Here is a 19,889-nt window from a genome sequence, read left to right on the forward strand (position 1 = left end):
ATTGGTGATGATCTTTCAGGAATCACTGGAGGCAGGAAGAGTCCCAGAGGACTGGAAAGTGGCTAATGTAACACCCCTGTTTAAGGGAGGGAGGGAGGCAGAAGACGGGAAATTATAGGCCGATTAGCCCGACTTCGGTCATTGGTAAGATTTTAGAGTCTGTTATTAAGATGAGATCGCGAAGCACTTGGAAGTGCATGGTAAAATAGGGCTGAGTCAGCACGGCTTCGTCAAGGGGAGGTCATGTCCTGACAAATCGAGGGCCGAAGGGCCTGTACTGCGCTGTAATGTTCTATGTTCTATGTTCTATGTTCTAATCTGTTAGAGTTCTTTGAGGAGGTAACAAGGAAGTTAGACAAAGGAGAACCAGTGGACATGATTTATTTAGATTTCCAGAAGGCCTTTGACAAGGTGCCACATAGGAGACTATTAAATAAGTTAAGAGCCATGGTGTTAAGCGTAAAATCCTGGCATGGATAGAGGATTGGCTGACCTGGCAGAGAGTGGGGATAAAGGGGTCTTTTTCAGGATGACAGCCGGTGACTAGTGGTGTGCCTCAGGGGTCTGTGCTGGGACCACAACATTTCACAATATACATTAATAATCTGGAAGAAGGTACTGAAGGCACTGTTGCTAAATTTGCAGATGATACAAAAAATCTGTAGAGGAACAGTTAGTATTGAGGAAGCAAGGGGGCTGCGGAAGGACTTGGTCAGGCGAGGAGAGTGGGCAATGAAGTGGCAGATGGAATACAATGTGGAAAAGTGTGAGGTTATGCACTTTGGAAGGAGGAATGGAGGCATAGACTATTTTTCTAATGGGGAAATGCTGAGGAAATCAGGAGCACAAAGGGACTTGGGGAGTCCTTGTTCACGATTCTCTTAAGGTTAACGTGCAGGTTCAGTCGGCAGTTTAGGAAGGCAAATGCAATGTTAGCATTCATGTCAAGAGGGCTAGAATACAAGAGCAGGGACGTACTTCTGAGGCTGTATAAGGCTCTGGTCAGACCCCCATTTGGAGTATTGTGAGCAGTTTTGGGCCCTGTATCTAAGGAAGGATGTGCTGGGGCCTTGGAAAGGGTCCAGAGGAGGTTCACAAGAATGATCCCTGGAATGAAGAGCTTGTCGTGTGAGGAACGGTTGAGGACTCCGGGTCTATACTCGTTGGAGTTTAGAAGGATGAGGAGGGATCTTATTGAAACTTACAGGATACTGCGAGGCCTGGATAGAGTGGACGTGGAGAGGATGTTTCCACTTGTGGGAAAAACTAGAAGCAGAGGACACCATCTCAGACTGAAGGGACGATCCTTTAAAAACAGAGATGAGGAGGAATGTTTTCAGCCAGAGGGTGGTGAATCTGTGGAACTCTTTGCCACAGAAGGCTGTGGAGGCCAAATCACTGAGTGTCTTTAAGACAGAGATAGATAGGTTCCTGATTAATAAGGGGATCGGGGTTATGGGGAGAAGGCAGGAGAATGGGGGAAAATATCAGCCATGATTGAATGGCGGAGCAGACTCGATGGGCCGAGTGGCCTAATTCTGCTCCTATGTCTTATGGGCTAAAACCCCGGAACTCCCTCCCTAACAGCACGGTGGGTGTACCTGCACCACACGGGACTGCAGCGGGTTCAAGATGGCGGCTCACCCACCACCTACATGAGGGGCAATTAGGGATGGGTGATAAATACTAGGCCTATAGCCAGCGACGTCTCATCCGGTGGAAGAATAAATACTGATGGTCATTGAATTGCATCATGGGACTCTCTTATCTCATCGGTCAAACCTGTTGATAATCAACCCAGGAATCCTGATTAAGGAGCATCTGTTGGGGGGGGGTTAAATCGGTCGGGGTTATATTCGTTGAGGTTGAGAAGAGCGAGAGGGGATCTCATCGAAGCGTATAAAATTTCAACAGGATTAGACGGGGTAGGTTCAGAATGTTCCCGGTGGTGGGGGGAGTCCAGAACTTTGGGGGGGGGTCATAGTTTGAGGGTCAGGGGTAAACCTTTTAGGACTGAGGTGAGGAGAAATGTCTTCACCCAGAGACAGCGGTGAATCTGTGGAATTCGCTGCCACAGAAATGTGTTGAGGCCAAAATGTGTGATTGGAAGAAGGAATTAGATACAGCTTTTCGGGCAGCACGGTAGCATTGTGGTTAGCACAATTGCTTCACAGCTCCAGGGTCCCAGGTTCGATTCCGGCTTGGGTCACTGTCTGTGCGGAGTCTGCACGTCCTCCCCGTGTGTGCGTGGGTTTCCTCCGGGTGCTCCGGTTTCCTCCCACAGTCCAAAGATGTGCAGGTTAGGTGGATTGGCCATGATAAATTGCCCTTAGTGTCCAAAATTGCCCTTAGTGTTGGGTGGGGTTACTGGGTTATGGGGATAGGGTGGAGGTGTTAACCTTGGGTAGGGAGCTCTTTCCAAGAGCCGGTGCAGACTCGATGGGCCGAATGGCCTCCTTCTGCACTGTAAATTCGATGATAATCTATGAGCTCTTGGGGGTAAAGGGATCAAGGGATATTGGGGGTGGGGGGTGGGGGGGGGGGGGGGGGAGATCAGGGTGCTGAACTTGATGATCAGCCGAGATCGTATTGAATGGCGGAGGAGGCTCGAGGGGCCGAATGGCCTCCTCCTGCTTCTGTGTTTGTGCATGGAGAGGAAATTAGGAAATCCATGCGACATCCCGAAAACTAGGTGGACAGTTCACCTCGCGGTTAAATGTGACACCAAGGCCTGGAGTCAGGGGCTGGGGGATTGCAGAATGGGGCGGGGGTCAAAATCATTGGGTGGGATTTCCCCCCTCAACCCCGCGGTTTGCAGCTGCCCGGTTTTCTGTTCCCACCGCACCCGTTCAGTTTCAGCCGGGAAAGCCACCTGGCACCTCACCTCCTCGGTCTCGTACATGGTGCGCCGGGACGAGAAGGGAGACGGTTCGGGCTGCTTCAGCTCACACGGGCTCTCGACGGTCGACAGGTCCATGTCCTCCGTCTTCTCCATGATCAGGTCCCAGTCGGAGCTGCCATAGTCCGGGTTCACGGTCAGCACGATCCTGTCGGGAGGAGATCAGTCCACAGCGCTCAGGGAACACGGCACGGTCTCCGCCCGGGTCCCGACTCCGAACCAGCCCGCCCCACCCCCCCCCTGCACCCTCAACTCGTCCCCTTCCCACCCCTCCCCCAACTCCTCCCCCCCACCCTCCCAACTCCTCCTCCCCCGCCGCACCTCCCCCTGCCCCCTACCCCTCCCACCGCCCCCAACTCCTCCCCCCCACTGCTCCACGCCCCACGCACCCACAGCTCCTGTCCCCCCACTGCTCCACGAACCCCCCGCACCCACAACCCGTCCCCCCACTGCTCCACGCCCCACCCCCCCCGCACCCACAACCCCTGCCCCCCCACCGCTCCACACCCCCCCCCCGACAACTCCTGTCCCCCCCACCGCTCCACGCCCCAACCCCCCCAATGCCTCCTCCCCCCTGCTCCTCCCTCCAACCCCAACTCCTCCTCCCCTCCCCCACCCCAACCCCCCCCCTCCTCCCCACTCCCCACCCCCCCTGCCCTTCGCCACAACTCGTCCCCCCCCGCTGCTCCCCCTTCCCTGCCCCCAACTCCTCCTCCTCCCGCCCCTCCTCCCCCCCGGCCCTCACCAACTCCTTCTCCCCCCCCCTCCGCTCCCCGCCCCCACCCCCAACTCCTCCTCACCCCTCCCCGCCCCTCCCCACCGCCCCCAACTCCCCCCCCACCGCTCCTCACTCACCCCCAACCAATCCTTCCCCCCCCCCGCTCCCACCCACCCCTCCCCTGCCCCAACTATTCCTCCCCCCCCCCAACGTTCCCCCCACCCCCCCACCTCCCCCACCCCACCGAGGGCAAGCCTCTAGCATGCACTGACATCCGGCAATTCCACCACATGAGGCATTGGAGAAAGCCCACTGCTGTCCTTTGGCAGACACGTACACAGCCTTCCCAGCAGAGAACTCTTTCTGACATTTTACCCCGAGCCCCCATCAAGGGTCCTGCCTGCAAATCGGGTCGCCCTTCCTCCTCCGACCAAAATAACCCAACATGGAATGAATCTCAGTGCTGTGACCTGTTGCTCTGTGAGACTCGGGGTGCCACCACCTCAGAGAACTGTGTGACCCTGAGCTCAAACCACAGAGAGATTACTCACCATCCTGCAAACACTCCCAGGACAGGTACAGCACGGGGTTAGATACAGAGTAAAGCTCCCTCTACACTGTCCCCATCAAACACTCCCAGGACAGGTACAGCACGGGGTTAGATACAGAGTAAAGCTCCCTCTACACTGTCCCCATCAAACACTCCCAGGACAGGTACAGCACGGGGTTAGATACAGAGTAAAGCTCCCTCTACACTGTCCCCAGCAAACACTCCCAGGACAGGTACAGCACGGGGTTAGATACAGAGTAAAGCTCCCTCTACACTGTCCCCCATCAGACACTCCCAGGACAGGTACAGCACGGGGTTAGATACAGAGTAAAGCTCCCTCTACACTGTCCCCATCAAACACTCCCAGGACAGGTGCAGCACGGGGTTAGATACAGAGTAAAGCTCCCTCGACACTGGCCCCATCAAACACTCCCAGGACAGGTACAGCACGGGGTTAGATACAGAGTAAAGCTCCCTCTACACTGTCCCCATCAAACACTCTCAGGACAGGTACAGCACGGGGTTAGATAGAGAGTAAAGCTCCCTCTACACTGTCCCAGTCAAACACTCCCAGGACAGTGACAGCACGGGGTTAGATACAGAGTAAAGCTCCCTCCACACTGTCCCCATCAAACACTCCCAAGACAGGTACAGCACGGGGTTAGATACAGAGGAAAGCTCCCTCTACACTGTCCCCATCAAACACTCCCAGGACAGGTACAGCACGGGGTTAGATACAGAGTAAAGCTCCCTCTACACTGTCCCCATCAAACACTCCCTGTTACTTACTTTGGGGTTATGTACTTTTTCCCGGCGGTTTTGTCGGGTGATTTAACCCGAATGCAGGGCACAGCGGGGTTGACTCCATCTTCGTACACACCTGTTGGAACAAAGTTTCAGAAGACGCTGCTTTATAATAATGTCTCTGCGGAGAGCCTATTGAGCATCGCGGCGGAGAGCCTATTGGGCATCGCGGCGGAGAGCCTATTGGGCATCGCGGCGGAGAGCCTATTGAGCATCGCGGCGGAGAGCCATTGAGCATCGCGGCGGAGAGCCTATTGGGCATCGCGGCGGAGAGCCTATTGGGCATCGCGGCGGAGAGCCTATTGGGCATCGCGGCGGAGAGCCTATTGGGCATCGCGGCGGAGAGCCTATTGGGCATCGCGGCGGAGAGCCTATTGGGCATCGCGGCGGAGAGCCATTGAGCATCGCGGCGGAGAGCCTATTGGGCATCGCGGCGGAGAGCCTATTGGGCATCGCGGCGGAGAGCCATTGAGCATCGCGGCGGAGAGCCTATTGGGCATCGCGGCGGAGAGCCTATTGGGCATCGCGGCGGAGAGCCTATTGGGCATCGCGGCGGAGAGCCTATTGGGCATCGCGGCGGAGAGCCTATTGAGCATCGCGGCGGAGAGCCTATTGGGCATCGCGGCGGAGAGCCTATTGGGCATCGCGGCGGAGATCAATTGAGCATCGCGGCGGAGAGCCTATTGGGCATCGCGGCGGAGAGCCTATTGGGCATCGCGGCGGAGAGCCTATTGGGCATCGCGGCGGAGATCAATTGGGCATCGCGGCGGAGAGCCGATTGAGCATCGCGGCGGAGAGCCTATTGAGCATCGCGGCGGAGAGCCTATTGGGCATCGCGGCGGAGAGCCTATTGAGCATCGCGGCGGAGAGCCTATTGAGCAGCGCGGCGGAGAGCCTATTGGGCATCGCGGCGGAGAGCCTATTGGGCATCGCGGCGGAGTGCCTATTGAGCAGCGCGGCGGAGAGCCTATTGGGCATCGCGGCGGAGAGCCTATTGGGCATCGCGGCGGAGAGCCTATTGGGCATCGCGGCGGAGAGCCTATTGAGCAGCGCGGCGGAGAGCCTATTGGGCATCGCGGCGGAGAGCCTATTGGGCATCGCGGCGGAGAGCCATTGAGCATCGCGGCGGAGAGCCTATTGGGCATCGCGGCGGAGAGCCTATTGGGCATCGCGGCGGAGAGCCTATTGAGCAGCGCGGCGGAGAGCCTATTGGGCATCGCGGCGGAGAGCCTATTGGGCATCGCGGCGGAGAGCCTATGGGCATCGCGGCGGAGAGCCTATTGGGCATCGCGGCGGAGAGCCTATTGGGCATCGCGGCGGAGAGCCTATTGGGCATCGCGGCGGAGAGCCTATTGGGCATCGCGGCGGAGAGCCTATTGGGCATCGCGGCGGAGAGCCTATTGGGCATCGCGGCGGAGAGCCTATTGGGCATCGCGGCGGAGAGCCTATTGGGCATCGCGGCGGAGAGCCTATTGGGCATCGCGGCGGAGAGCCTATTGGGCATCGCGGCGGAGAGCCTATTGGGCATCGCGGCGGAGAGCCTATTGGGCATCGCGGCGGAGAGCCATTGAGCATCGCGGCGGAGAGCCATTGAGCATCGCGGCGGAGAGCCTATTGGGCATCGCGGCGGAGAGCCTATTGGGCATCGCGGCGGAGAGCCTATTGAGCATCGCGGCGGAGAGCCTATTGAGCATCGCGGCGGAGAGCCATTGAGCATCGCGGCGGAGAGCCATTGAGCATCGCGGCGGAGAGCCTATTGAGCATCGCGGCGGAGAGCCTATTGGGCATCGCGGCGGAGAGCCTATTGGGCATCGCGGCGGAGAGCCTATTGGGCATCGCAGCGGAGAGCCTATTGAGCATCGCGGCGGAGAGCCATTGAGCATCGCGGCGGAGAGCCTATTGAGCATCGCGACGGAGAGCCTATTGAGCATCGCGGCGGAGAGCCTATTGAGCATCGCGGCGGAGAGCCTATTGAGCATCGCGGCGGAGAGCCTATTGGGCATCGCGGCGGAGAGCCTATTGGGCATCGCGGCGGAGAGCCTATTGGGCATCGCGGCGGAGAGCCTATTGGGCATCGCGGCGGAGAGCCTATTGGGCATCGCGGCGGAGAGCCTATTGGGCATCGCGGCGCCTCGGAAAGATCGCCACATTGCCAACTCTGCGTACGCCAAATCTCTCCTTACCCAGCGTTGACAGTTATTCAACCTTGCAGGGCATCACGGCCGAGAGCCTCGCTTGACCCTCGCACGCACGCACGTGGATAACACATGGGTGCGCCGCCCCCCCCCCCCCCCACCCCCCCAATGCTCATTCCATCCATGACAGCTCAGATGGTTTGAAAAGTTTTGCGTCTACATAGCGCCATCCCCATCCTCACCACCGACCGGAGTGTCCCCCAGCCGATTTAGCACTGTTTGTTTGAAGCGGAGACGCTGGTGTCTGGCAAGTTAAAATGCAGCAGCAACGTCGCTCTGGGGAAGTCTTCAAAAATTCATGGTGAGCTAATCGTTGTTTAAAAGTTACAGGGTGTGGGCATCATTGCCTCTCGGCCCAGCATTCATCCCTCATTGCCCCTCGAGAAGGTGGTGGGCGAGCCGCCATCTTGAACCCGCTGCAGTCCAGTGTGGTGTAGGTACACCCACCGCGCTGTTAGGGAGGGAGTTCCCACGATTTTGACCCCAGCCACAGTGAAGGAACGGCCGATATATTTCCGAGTGGGGATGGCGAGCGGCTCGGAAGGGGGGAACTTGCAGGCGGGGGTGTTCCCCGTGCGTCTGCTGCTGCCCTCGTCCTTCTAGACGGTAGAGGAGGCGGGTTTGGAAGGTGCTGTCGAAGGAGCGAGTGGCTGCGGCGCATCTTGTAGACGGTGCACACGGCTGCCGCTGTGCGTCGGGGGGTGGAGGGAGTGAATGTTTCTGGATGGGGTGCCGATCAAGCGGGGCTGCTTTGTCCTGGATGGTGTGAGGCTTCTTGAGCTGCCTCTGACCTGCCCTGGTAGCCACAGTATTAATGTGGCTGGGTCCAGTTCAGTTTCTGATCAATGGTAACCCCCAGGATGTTGATAGTGGGCGATTCAGCGATGGTGATGCCATTGAATGTCAAGGGGCGATGGTTAGATCCTCTCTTGCAGGAGATGGTCATTGCCGGGCACTTGTGTGGCGCGAATGTAACTTGCCCCTTGTCAGCCCCGAGCCTGGATATTGTCCGGGTCTTGCTGCATTTGGACACGGACTGATTCAGTATCTGAGGAGCCGCGAATGGTGCTGAACATTGTGCAGTCGTCCGCAAACATCCCCACTTCTGACCTTGTGATGGAAGGGAGGACATTGATGAAGCAGCTGAAGGTGGTTGGGGCCGAGGCCCACCATCAAGAAAGCAGACGGAATGCTTGCCTTCATTGGACAGGGCATCGAGTGTAAAAACTGGCAAGTCATGTTACAGTTGTATAGAACCTTGGTAAGGCCGCACTTGGAATATTGCGCATAATTCTGGCCGCCACACTATCAGAAGGATGTGGAGGCTTTGGAGAGGGTGCAGAGGAGGTTTACCAGGAGGTTGCCTGGTCTGGAGGGTGTTAGCTATGTGGAGAGGCTGAACAGACTCGGACTGTTTTCATTAGAAAGACAGAGGTTGAGGGGGTGACCTGATAGAGGTCTACAAGATTATGAGGGGCATGGATAGAGTGGATGGGCAGGAACTCTTTCCCAGGGCGGAGGGGTCAGTCACCAGGGGGCAGAGGTTTAAGGTCCGTGGGGCACAGTTTAGAGGAGATGTGCGAGGCAGGTTTTTTACGCAGAGGGCGGTGAGTGCCTGGAACGCGTTGCCAGGGGAGGTTGGGGAAGCAGATACATTAACGCCGTTTAAAAGGCATCTTGACAAACACATGGATAGGACGAGGATAGAGGGATACGGCACAAGGAAGTGCCGAGGGTTTTGGCCAAGGTTGGTATCCTGACCGGTCCAGGCTTGGAGGGCCGAAGGGCCTGTTCCTGTGCCGTATTGTTTTTTTCTGCCAGATGAACTGCTGCAGTGATGTCCCAGGACTGAGATGATTGACCTCCAACCACCACAACCATCTTCCTTTGTGGCAGCGCTGACTCCAGCTAATGATGAATCTCCCCCCTGATTCCATTTGAGTCCGGTTTTGATCGGGCTCCTTGATTACACTCGGTCAAATCCGCGGGGGGGTTTCTTAAGTGACCTTGACCCTCGAGTCCAGGACACCGGGGCAGAACTCTCCTTGGCCATAGTGCCACAGAATCTTTTCGGGCCTCCTGAGAAGGCACACGCGCAGCCACACGCGCAGCCACAGCCACACGCGCAGCCACACGCGCAGCCACAGCCACAGGCGCAGCCACAGCCACACGCGCAGCCACAGCCACACGCGCAGCCACAGCCACACGCGCAGCCACAGCCACAGGCGCAGCCAGAGCCACACGCGCAGCCACAGCCACACGCAGCCACACGTGCGCACGCACACGCACAGCCACACGCGCGCGCGCACACATGCACAGCCACACACGCGCACGCACACACGCGCACGAACACACATGCGCGCACACACACGCGCACGAACACACACGCGCACGAACACACACGCGCGCGCGCGCACACACAGACAGCAATGTGGTCGACTCTTAACCGCCCCCCCCCCCCCGTCTGAAATGGGCCGAGCGAGACGCCCGGGTCAAGGGGGCAGTCAGAGATGGTTACTTATTTCTGGCCCAGCCAGCAATGCCCACATTCCATGAACGAAGAAACGACAAATTCCTTCAGTGCTGACCTTGGGAGGATTGGCCCCCTAAATGAGCTTGAACCCAGTAACACCTGACTCTTGAGGACGGGGGGGGGGGACGGAGGGGACAGACACCACAACGCTCAGAGCCACAGCGCGCTGGCGGCGATCAGCCCATCCGCCCTCACCAACCTCATGAGAGATGAATCTCCTCCGGTCCCACAAAGTTCCGAGGTCTCCACCCTCCTCCATATTCTGGCCTCTCGCTCATCCCTGTTTCGCAGCCCACGTCCGGGTTGCTTGGGGCCCTCAGCTGTGCAATACCCCCCCACCTTTCCCTCTCCCTTCGGACGCTCCTTATAGACGGCCAAATCCACCAGGCCTTCGGTCAGCTGCAGTGCTATCCCCATCCGTGACTGGATGTCAAATCTGATCTCCTGTGAGCACATGAATTAGGAGGAGACAAGGCCACTCGGCCCTTCAAGCCTGCTCCACCATTCAATAAGATCATGGCCGACATTCCTGCCGACCCCCTGATAACCTTTCACCCCCCCCCGCTTGTTAATCTAGGATCTGTGCACCTCTTAAAAATATTCAAAGATTCTGCTTCCACCGCCTTCTGAGGAAGAGAGTTCCAGAGACTCGCGACCCTCATAGAATCCCAACAGTGCCATTTGGCCCATCGAGTCTGCACCGACCCTTCAAAAGACCACCGTACCCAGACCCAATCCACAACCGTTTCCCCTGTAGCCTCACCCAACAGTTGAACTTTAAGGGACAATTTAGCACGGCCAATCCACCTAACCTGCACATCTTTGGACTCTAAGGGCCAATTTAGCACGGCCAATCCACCTAACCTGCACATCTTTGGACACTAAGGGGCAATTTAGCACGGCCAATCCACCCAACCTGCACATCTTTGGACACTAAGGGACAATTTAGCACGGCCAATCCACCTAACCTGCACATCTTTGGACACTAAGGGACAATTTAGCACGGCCAATCCACCTAACCTGCACATCTTTGGACACTAAGGGACAATTTAGCACGGCCAATCCACCTAACCTGCACATCTTTGGACACTAAGGGACAATTTAGCACGGCCAATCCACCTAATTTACACATCTTTGGATACTAAGGGAGTTATATACATTGTGTTTAAGCTTGGTACGGTGATCTAATTAAGGGGAGGAGCTACAGTATCGGGAATTTTGCAGGAAAGCCGTTCAGTGGAGCGTTAGGTCATGATGTGAGCAGAAGTCAAGCATCTGCTCCCACTGCAGTTCAGTTAAAGATATGTCTGTAGACAGATTAGCAGCTTCTTCCCAAGCAGTTCAGAATTGTGCGGCTGGAAGGTGAGCTGTAACAAGCTGAGAAGCAGCTTCGGAAGAAATCCGGCCAGAGTTTCTGCATGGTTCTGACAGGAGTCAGATCTCAGCTTTACCGCAGTGTTGAAAGATCTATCTTTCTCCAAGTAGAGTATCCAGACAATCTTGTAAAGCGGATATTCCTGAGTGCTAACTGTGTTTAACAGTGAATGGAGAGCTAAGAATTTGTGTTGTTGTTTGAGTGAAAGTAAAGATAGCAGTTAAGGGTTACCGTATTCACTCATTGATTAGCATTGTTTAAGGGATCTTTGTTAGCTATTTTCTTGTGCGATCTTAAAGATATCTTCATCCTGTGTTAGTAATAAAGATTTTTTTTCTACTTTTTCATTTAAAAAAAAAATAAATTCAGATTTTTTTTCCAACTAAGGGACAATTTAGCATGGCTAAATGCACCTACCCTGCACATGAAAATGAATGAAAATTGCTTATTGTCACAAGTAGGCTTCAAATGAAGTTACTGTGAAAAGCCCCTAGTTGCCACATCCCGGCGCCTGTTCGGGGAGGCTGGTACGGGAATTGAACCCGCGCCGCTGGCCGACCTTGGTCTGCTTTCAAAGCCAGCGATTTAGCCCTGTGCTAAACCAGTCCCAGTACATCTTTGGGTTCTGGGGGTGAGACCCACGTATAAAGTTTGTTTTAATGTAACGTATCCCTATTTTGTGTGAAATCACTCCTGTAGCACAGTGATTAGCACTGTTGCTTCACAGCGCCGGGGTCCCAGGTTCAATTCCGACTTGGGTCGCTGTCTGTGCGGAGTCTGCACTTTCTTCCCCGTGTCTGCGTGGGTTTCCTCCGGGCGCTCCGGTTTCCTCCCACAAGTCCCGAAAGACGTGCTTGTTAGGTGCATTGGACATTCTGAATTCTCCCTCTGCGACCCGAACAGGCGCCGGAATGTGGCGACGAGGGGATTTTCACAGTCACTTCATTGCAGTGTAAGCCCACTTGTGACAATAATAAAGATTATTGTACAATATCATTTCCTCACAGTATTACAAAATTAAAATAGAATATTGGGGTTTCTGTCCAGTATCTGAGCCACTGCTGGGGTCTGGGATCATAATACATCCCCGATTTAAACGCACCCCCCCCCTTATTTTTAAACAGTCACCCTACCCCTCTCGTTCTCGATTCTCCCACAAGAGGAAACGTCCTCTCCACGTCCCACCCTGTCAAGACCCCCCCCTCAGGATCGGAAAGGTTTCGATCGAGACACCTCTCACTCTTCTAAACTCCAGCGGATACAAACCCGACCTCTCCGACCCTTTCCTCATCGGACAACCCGCCCATTCCCGGGGTTAGTCTGGGAAACCTTCCCTGAACCGCTTCCCACACGTTGACATCTTTCCTCAGATAAGGAGACCAATACTGTCCTCTGTGCAGTGCCATGGGGCATTTTGACAATGTTAAAGGCGCTATATAAATGCAAGCTGGAGCCCACACTCCCCAGGCCCACACTTGGTTGCAAGGCGAGCAGGGCCACTCACCGTGCAGGTCACTGAAGGTGGCCTCGTACTTCACGGGTTCGCCTCCGCCAGCGGCTCCGAGTTCCGTCCTGCAGCGCAGGTCTGCGCACTCCAGTCGCAGGGACTCCTTGCGCACGGCCTTCTGGGACCAGGGCGTGCGCTCGGTCTCGGGCCGTAGGTCGGGCACTGGGAACTGCAGCCGGAGGTGAGCTCTGGGGGCTGTGAGACGCACGGCCGTCGGCTGCCCCAGGACGGAGGGAGGCTCCACGTGGAGCACGGGGATCCCGGAGATCTGAAAGGCAAGGGTCAGGTCAGCAAGTCAGCATGGAGCGGCGTACACACACCGACACACACTCACAAATACCAAACACATCCCCACAAACACAAATACCAAACACATCCCCACAGACACAAATACCAAACACATCCCCACAAACACAAATACCAAACACATCCCCACAGACACAAATACCAAACACATCCCCACAGACACAAATACCAAACACATCCCCACAAACACAAATACCAAACACATCCCCACAGACACAAATACCAAACACATCCCCACAAACACAAATACCAAACACATCCCCACAGACACAAATACCAAACACATCCCCACAGACACAAATACCAAACACATCCCCACAAACACAAATACCAAACACATCCCCACAAACACAAATACCAAACACATCCCCACAGACACAAATACCAAACACATCCCCACAGACACAAATACCAAACACATCCCCACAGACACAAATGACAAACACATCCCCACAGACACAAATACCAAACACGTCCCCACAGACACAAATACCAAACACATCCCCACAGACACAAATACCAAACACATCCCCACAGACACAAATACCAAACACATCCCCACAGACACAAATACCAAACACATCCCCACAGACACACACACAAACACACCCACAGACAGACACACACAAACAAATACCGACAGACGCAGACAGACACGCAGACACACCGACAGAGACACACATACCGACAGACACAGACTCGCCCACAGGCACAGGCTCAGCGACAGGCACAGGCTCAGCGACAGACACAGGCTCAGCGACAGACACAGGCTCAGCGACAGACAGACAGGCTCAGCGACAGACAGACAGGCTCAGCGACAGACAGACAGGCTCAGCGACAGACAGACAGGCTCAGCGACAGACAGACAGGCTCAGCGACAGACAGACAGGCTCAGCGACAGACAGACAGGCTCAGCGACAGACAGACAGGCTCAGCGACAGACAGACAGGCTCAGCGACAGACAGACAGGCTCAGCGACAGACAGACAGGCTCAGCGACAGACAGACAGGCTCAGCGACAGACAGACAGGCTCAGCGACAGACAGACAGGCTCAGCGACAGACAGACAGGCTCAGCGACAGACAGACAGGCTCAGCGACAGACAGACAGGCTCAGCGACAGACAGACAGGCTCAGCGACAGACAGACAGGCTCAGCGACAGACAGACAGGCTCAGCGACAGACAGACAGGCTCAGCGACAGACAGACAGGCTCAGCGACAGACAGACAGGCTCAGCGACAGACAGACAGGCTCAGCGACAGACAGACAGGCTCAGCGACAGACAGACAGGCTCAGCGACAGACAGACAGGCTCAGCGACAGACAGACAGGCTCAGCGACAGACAGACAGGCTCAGCGACAGACAGACAGGCTCAGCGACAGACAGACAGGCTCAGCGACAGACAGACAGGCTCAGCGACAGACAGACAGGCTCAGCGACAGACAGACAGGCTCAGCGACAGACAGACAGGCTCAGCGACAGACAGACAGGCTCAGCGACAGACAGACAGGCTCAGCGACAGACAGACAGGCTCAGCGACAGACAGACAGGCTCAGCGACAGACAGACAGGCTCAGCGACAGACAGACAGGCTCAGCGACAGACAGACAGGCTCAGCGACAGACAGACAGGCTCAGCGACAGACAGACACAGACGCACCAACAGACACACAGATGCACAAATACCGAAGAGACACGCACAGATACCGACAGACACACACACACACACTGACAGACAAACATACCGACAGACGCACAAATACCCACAACCCAATGATTGTGCAGGGTAGGTGGATTGGCCAACGCTAAATTGCCCCTTTATTGGAAATAATAATGAATTGGGTACACTAAATTTATATTAAAATAGAGAGACAATCATACACACAGACATACACAGACTGAGACAGAAACACAGACAGACTGACGAACATACACACATATATTGACAAACATAGAGGCCAACAGACGCAGACAGATATAAAATCACAGACACACACAGAGATAAGACATAAATACACCAACACATACTAACAGACAGGCAGACCCACACACAGGACAAGCACAGGCAGACCCACACACCGGCTCAGACACTCCGCCACCTTGCACCTGCCCCCCCCCCCCCGCCCCACACACACACACACACACAAACATGCAGCACACGCTCCCACACGAAGACCCAAGTGCACGCGCGCACTCCCACAGACCCTGCAGAGACTCAAAATTATTCATCCAGACCCAAGCAATCACACACACGGCCGAAACATCCATCTGCACCGATCAGCGCAACATCGAAGTGGGAATAGACAAGTCCAATCATCACCGCTAAATCTCACCCTCGTCTTTTTATTGGTGGCACTTTTCAGCTCCCTGGGCCACTCAGCAGGCATGGAGAGACAAAACACGTCCCAAATCTTCCGGTAAAGTTTACCATATTGCTCGATGGGGACAGTGTAGAGGGAGCTTTACTCTGTGTCTAACCCCGTGCTGTACCTGTTCTGGGAGTGTTTAATGGGGGACAGTGTAGAGGGAGCTTTACTCTGTATCTAACCCCGTGCTGTACCTGTCCTGGGAGTGTTTGATGGGGACAGTGTAGAGGGAGCTTTACTCTGTATCCAACCCCGTGCTGTACCTGTCCTGGGAGTGTTTGATGGGGACAGTGTAGAGGGAGCTTTACTCTGTATCTAACCCCGTGCTGTACCTGTCCTGGGAGTGTTTGATGGGGACAGTGTAGAGGGAGCTTTACTCTGTATCTAACCCCGTGCTGTACCTGTCCTGGGAGTGTTTGATGGGGGACAGTGTAGAGGGAGCTTTACTCTGTATCTAACCCCGTGCTGTACCTGTCCTGGGAGTGTTTGATGGGGACAGTGTAGAGGGAGCTTTACTCTGTATCTAACCCCGTGCTGTACCTGTCCTGGGAGTGTTTGATGGGGGCAGTGTAGAGGGAGCTTTACTCTGTATCTAACCCCGTGCTGTACCTGTCCTGGGAGTGTTTGATGGGGGACAGTGTAGAGGGAGCTTTACTCTGTATCTAACCCCGTGCTGTACCTGTCCTGGGAGTGTTTGATGGGGACAGTGTAGAGGGAGCTTTACTCTGTGTCTTACCCCGTGCTGTACCTGTCCTGGGAGTGTTTGATGGAGGACAGTGTAGAGGGAGCTTTACTCTAACCCCATGGGAGTCCACAGCTCTCGGCTTTTTGCTCTCACCAGCGTTTGTTCCGATGGCCTCCTCTGCGCTGCCGGAATGTCCAGCCCTCCCGCTGCCCAGGGATGGAGAAGAACGTCCACTCGGTCCAGGAAGCCGACGTCGATATCCGCACAGGCCTCCTGCAGCTCGATCTGCAGCTCGGCCGCTCGCGTCATCTTCCGGCGGCTACCCTGAGGAGAAGTCAGACACCGTCAGACACGGGCGTCGAAACTAACTCCACCCGCCCCCTTAAAGCCCCTTCCCTCAATATCCACACCGTCCACAGGGTCAGTACCGAGGGAGCGCTGCACTGTCAGAGGGTCAGTACTGAGGGAGTGCTGCACTGTCAGAGGGTCAGTACTGAGGGAGTGCTGCACTGTCAGAGGGTCAGTACTGAGGGAGCGCTGCACTGTCAGAGGGTCAGTACTGAGGGAGTGCCGCACTGTCAGAGGGTCAGTACTGAGGGAGCGCTGCACTGTCAGAGGGTCAGTACTGAGGTAGTGCTGCACTGTCAGAGGGTCAGTACTGAGGGAGTGCCGCACTGTCAGAGGGTCAGTACTGAGGGAGTGCCGCACTGTCAGAGGGTCAGTACTGAGGGAGTGCTGCACTGTCAGAGGGTCAGTACTGAGGGAGTGCTGCACTGTCAGAGGGTCAGTGCTGAGGGAGTGCTGCACTGTCAGAGGGTCAGTACTGAGGGAGTGCTGCACTGTCAGAGGGTCAGTACTGAGGGAGTGCTGCACTGTCAGAGGGTCAGTACTGAGGGAGTGCCACACTGTCAGAGGGTCAGTACTGAGGGAGTGCTGCACTGTCAGAGGGTCAGTACTGAGGGAGTGCTGCACTGTCAGAGGGTCAGTACTGAGGGAGTGCTGCACTGTCAGAGGGTCAGTACTGAGGGAGTGCCGCACTGTCAGAGGGTCAGTACTGAGGGAGTGCTGCACTGTCAGAGGGTCAGTACTGAGGGAGTGCCGCACTGTCAGAGGGTCAGTACTGAGGAAGTGCTGCACTGTCAGAGGGTCAGTACTGAGGGAGTGCTGCACTGTCGGAGGGTCAGTACTGAGAGAGTGCCGCACTGTCAGAGGGTCAGTACTGAGGGAGCGCTGCATTGTCAGAGGGTCAGTACTGAGGGAGTGCTGCACTGTCAGGGGTCAGTACTGAGGGAGTGCTGCACTGTCAGAGGATCAATACTGAGGGAGTGCCGCACTGTCAAAGGGTTAGTACTGAGGGAGTGCTGCACTGTCACGAGGGTCAGTACTGAGGGAGTGCTGCAATGTCGAAGGGTCAGTACTGAGGGAGTGCTCCACTGTCAGAGGGTCAGTACTGAGGGAGCGCCGCACTGTCAGAGGGTCAGTACTGATGGAGCGCCGCACTGTCAGAGGGTCAATACTGAGGGAGTGCTGCACTGTCAGAGGGTCAGTACTGACGGAGTGCCGCACTGTCAGAGGGTCAGTACTGAGGGAGCGCTGCACTGTCAGAGGGTCAGTACTGAGGGAGTTCTGCACTGTCGGAGGGTCAGTACTGAGGGAGTGCTGCACTGCCAGAGGGTCAGTACTGAGGGAGTGTGGCACTGTCAGAGGGTCAGTACTGAGGGAGTGCTGCACTGTCAGAGGCTCAGTACTGAGGGAGCGCTGCACTGTCAGAGGGTCAGTGCTGAGGGAGTGCTGCACTGTCAGACGGTCAGTACTGAGGGAGTGCCGCACTGTCAGTGGGTCAGTACTGAGGGAGTGCTGCACTGTCAGAGGGTCAGTACTGAGGGTGTGCCGCACTGTCAGAGGGTCAGTACTGAGGGAGTGCCACACTGTCAGAGGGTCAGTACTGAGGGAGTGCTGCACTGTCAGAGCGTCAGTACTGAAGGAGTGCCGCGTTGTCAGAGGGTCAGTACTGAGGGAGTGCCGCACTGTCAGAGTTTCAGTGCTGAGGGAGTTCTGCACTGTCGGAGGGTCAGTACTGAGGGAGTGCTGCATTGTAAGAGGGTCAGTACTGAGGGAGCACTGCACTGTGAGAGGATCAATACTGAGGGAGTGCTGCACTGTCAGAGGGTCAGTACTGAAGGAGTGCCGCGTTGTCAGAGGGTCAGTACTGAGGGAGTGCCGCACTGTCAGAGTTTCAGTGCTGAGGGAGTTCTGCACTGTCGGAGGGTCAGTACTGAGGGAGTGCTGCATTGTAAGAGGGTCAGTACTGAGGGAGCGCTGCACTGTCAGAGGGTCAGTGCTGAGGGAGTGCTGCACTGTCAGACGGTCAGTACTGAGGGAGTGCCGCACTGTCAGTGGGTCAGTACTGAGGGAGTGCTGCACTGTCAGAGGGTCAGTACTGAGGGAGTGCCGCACTGTCAGAGGGTCAGTACTGAGGGAGTGCCGCACTGTCAGAGGGTCAGTACTGAGGGAGTGCTGCACTGTCAGAGCGTCAGTACTGAAGGAGTGGCGCGTTGTCAGAGGGTCAGTACTGAGGGAGTGCCGCACTGCCAGAGTTTCAGTGCTGAGGGAGTTCGGCACTGTCGGAGGGTCAGTACTGAGGGAGTGCTGCACTGCCGGAGGGTCAGTACTGAGGGAGTGCTGCACTGTCAGAGGGTCAGTACTGAACGAGTGCCGCGTTGTCAGAGGGTCAGTACTGAGGGAGTGCTGCACTGTCAAAGGGTCAGTACTGAGGGAGCACCGCACTGTCAGAGGGTCGATACTGAGGGAGCGCTGCACTGTAAGAGGGTCGGTACTGAGGGAGTGCCGCAGTGTCGGAGGGTCAGTACTGAGGGAGTGCCGCAGTGTCGGAGGGTCAGTACTGAGGGAGTGCCGCACTGTCGGAGGGTCAGTACTGAGGGAGTGCTGCACTGTCAGAAGGTCAGTGCTGAGGGAGTGCTGCACTGTCAGAGGGTCAGTACTGAGGGAGTGCTGCACTGTCAGAGGGTCAGTACTGAGGGAGTGCTGCACTGTCAGAGGGTCAGTACTGAGGGAGTGCTGCACTGTCAGAGGGTCAGTACTGAGGGAGTGCTGCACTGTCAGAAGGTCAGTACTGAGGGAGTGCTGCACTGTCAGAGGCTCAGTACTTAGGGAGCGCTGCACTGTCAGAGGGTCAGTACTGAGGGAGTGCTGCACTGTCAGAAGGTCAGTACTGAGGGAGTGCCGCACTGTCAGAGTGTCAGTACTGAGGGAGCGCTGCACTGTAAGAGGGTCGATACTGAGGGAGCGCTGCACTGTCGGAGGGTCAGTACTGAGGGAGTGCTGCACTGTCGGAGAGTCAGTACTGAGGGAGTGCCGCACTGTCGGAGGGTCAGTACTGAGGGAGTGCCGCACTGTCAGAGGGTCAGTACTGAGGGAGTGCCGCACTGTCAGAGGGTCAGTACTGAGGGAGTGCCGCACTGTCAGAGGGTCAGTACTGAGGGAGTGCTGCACTGTCGGAGGGTCAGTACTGAGGGAGCGCGGCACTGTAAGAGGGTCGATACTGAGGGAGTGCTGCACTGTCAGAGGGTCAGTACTGAGGGAGTGCTGCACTGTCAGAGGGTCAGTACTGAGGGAGTGCTGCAATGTAAGAGGGTCGATACTGAGGGAGTGCTGCACTGTCAGAGAGTCAGTACTGAGGGAGTGCCACCCTGTCAGAGGGTCAGTACTGAGTGAGTGCCGCATTGTCAGAGGGTCAGTACTGAGGGAGTGCCGCACTGTCAGAGGGTCAGTACTGAGGGAGCGCTGCACTGTAAGAGGGTCGATACTGAGGGAGTGCTGCACTGTCGGAGGGTCAGTACTGAGGGAGTGCTGCACTGTCGGAGAGTCAGTACTGAGGGAGTGCCGCATTGTCGGAGGGTCAGCACTGAGGGAGTGCTGCACTGTCAGAGGGTC

At 56.1% G+C, this 19,889-nt stretch overlaps 1 protein-coding gene across 1 annotated transcript in view; it reads right to left on the reverse strand.

Annotated features, from left to right (window-relative positions):
* Positions 1-2,884: 2,884 nt before the first annotated feature.
* LOC140407375 (autophagy-related protein 2 homolog A-like) overlaps positions 2,885-19,889 on the reverse strand; it is a gene marked incomplete at its 3' end in the record, with an annotated part of 40,124 nt that continues 23,119 nt past the window's right edge. The window contains exons 4-7 of the mRNA XM_072494921.1: positions 16,089-16,259; positions 12,579-12,849; positions 4,957-5,047; positions 2,885-3,047 (exon numbers count right to left, since the gene is read on the reverse strand). Of these exons, the coding sequence (XP_072351022.1) occupies positions 2,885-3,047; positions 4,957-5,047; positions 12,579-12,849; positions 16,089-16,259 (696 nt within the window). The remainder of the gene's footprint in view (positions 3,048-4,956; positions 5,048-12,578; positions 12,850-16,088; positions 16,260-19,889) is intronic.

The sequence above is a fragment of the Scyliorhinus torazame genome, unplaced genomic scaffold, assembly GCF_047496885.1.
Source record: "Scyliorhinus torazame isolate Kashiwa2021f unplaced genomic scaffold, sScyTor2.1 scaffold_1524, whole genome shotgun sequence".
Classification (NCBI taxonomy): Eukaryota; Metazoa; Chordata; class Chondrichthyes; order Carcharhiniformes; family Scyliorhinidae; genus Scyliorhinus; species Scyliorhinus torazame.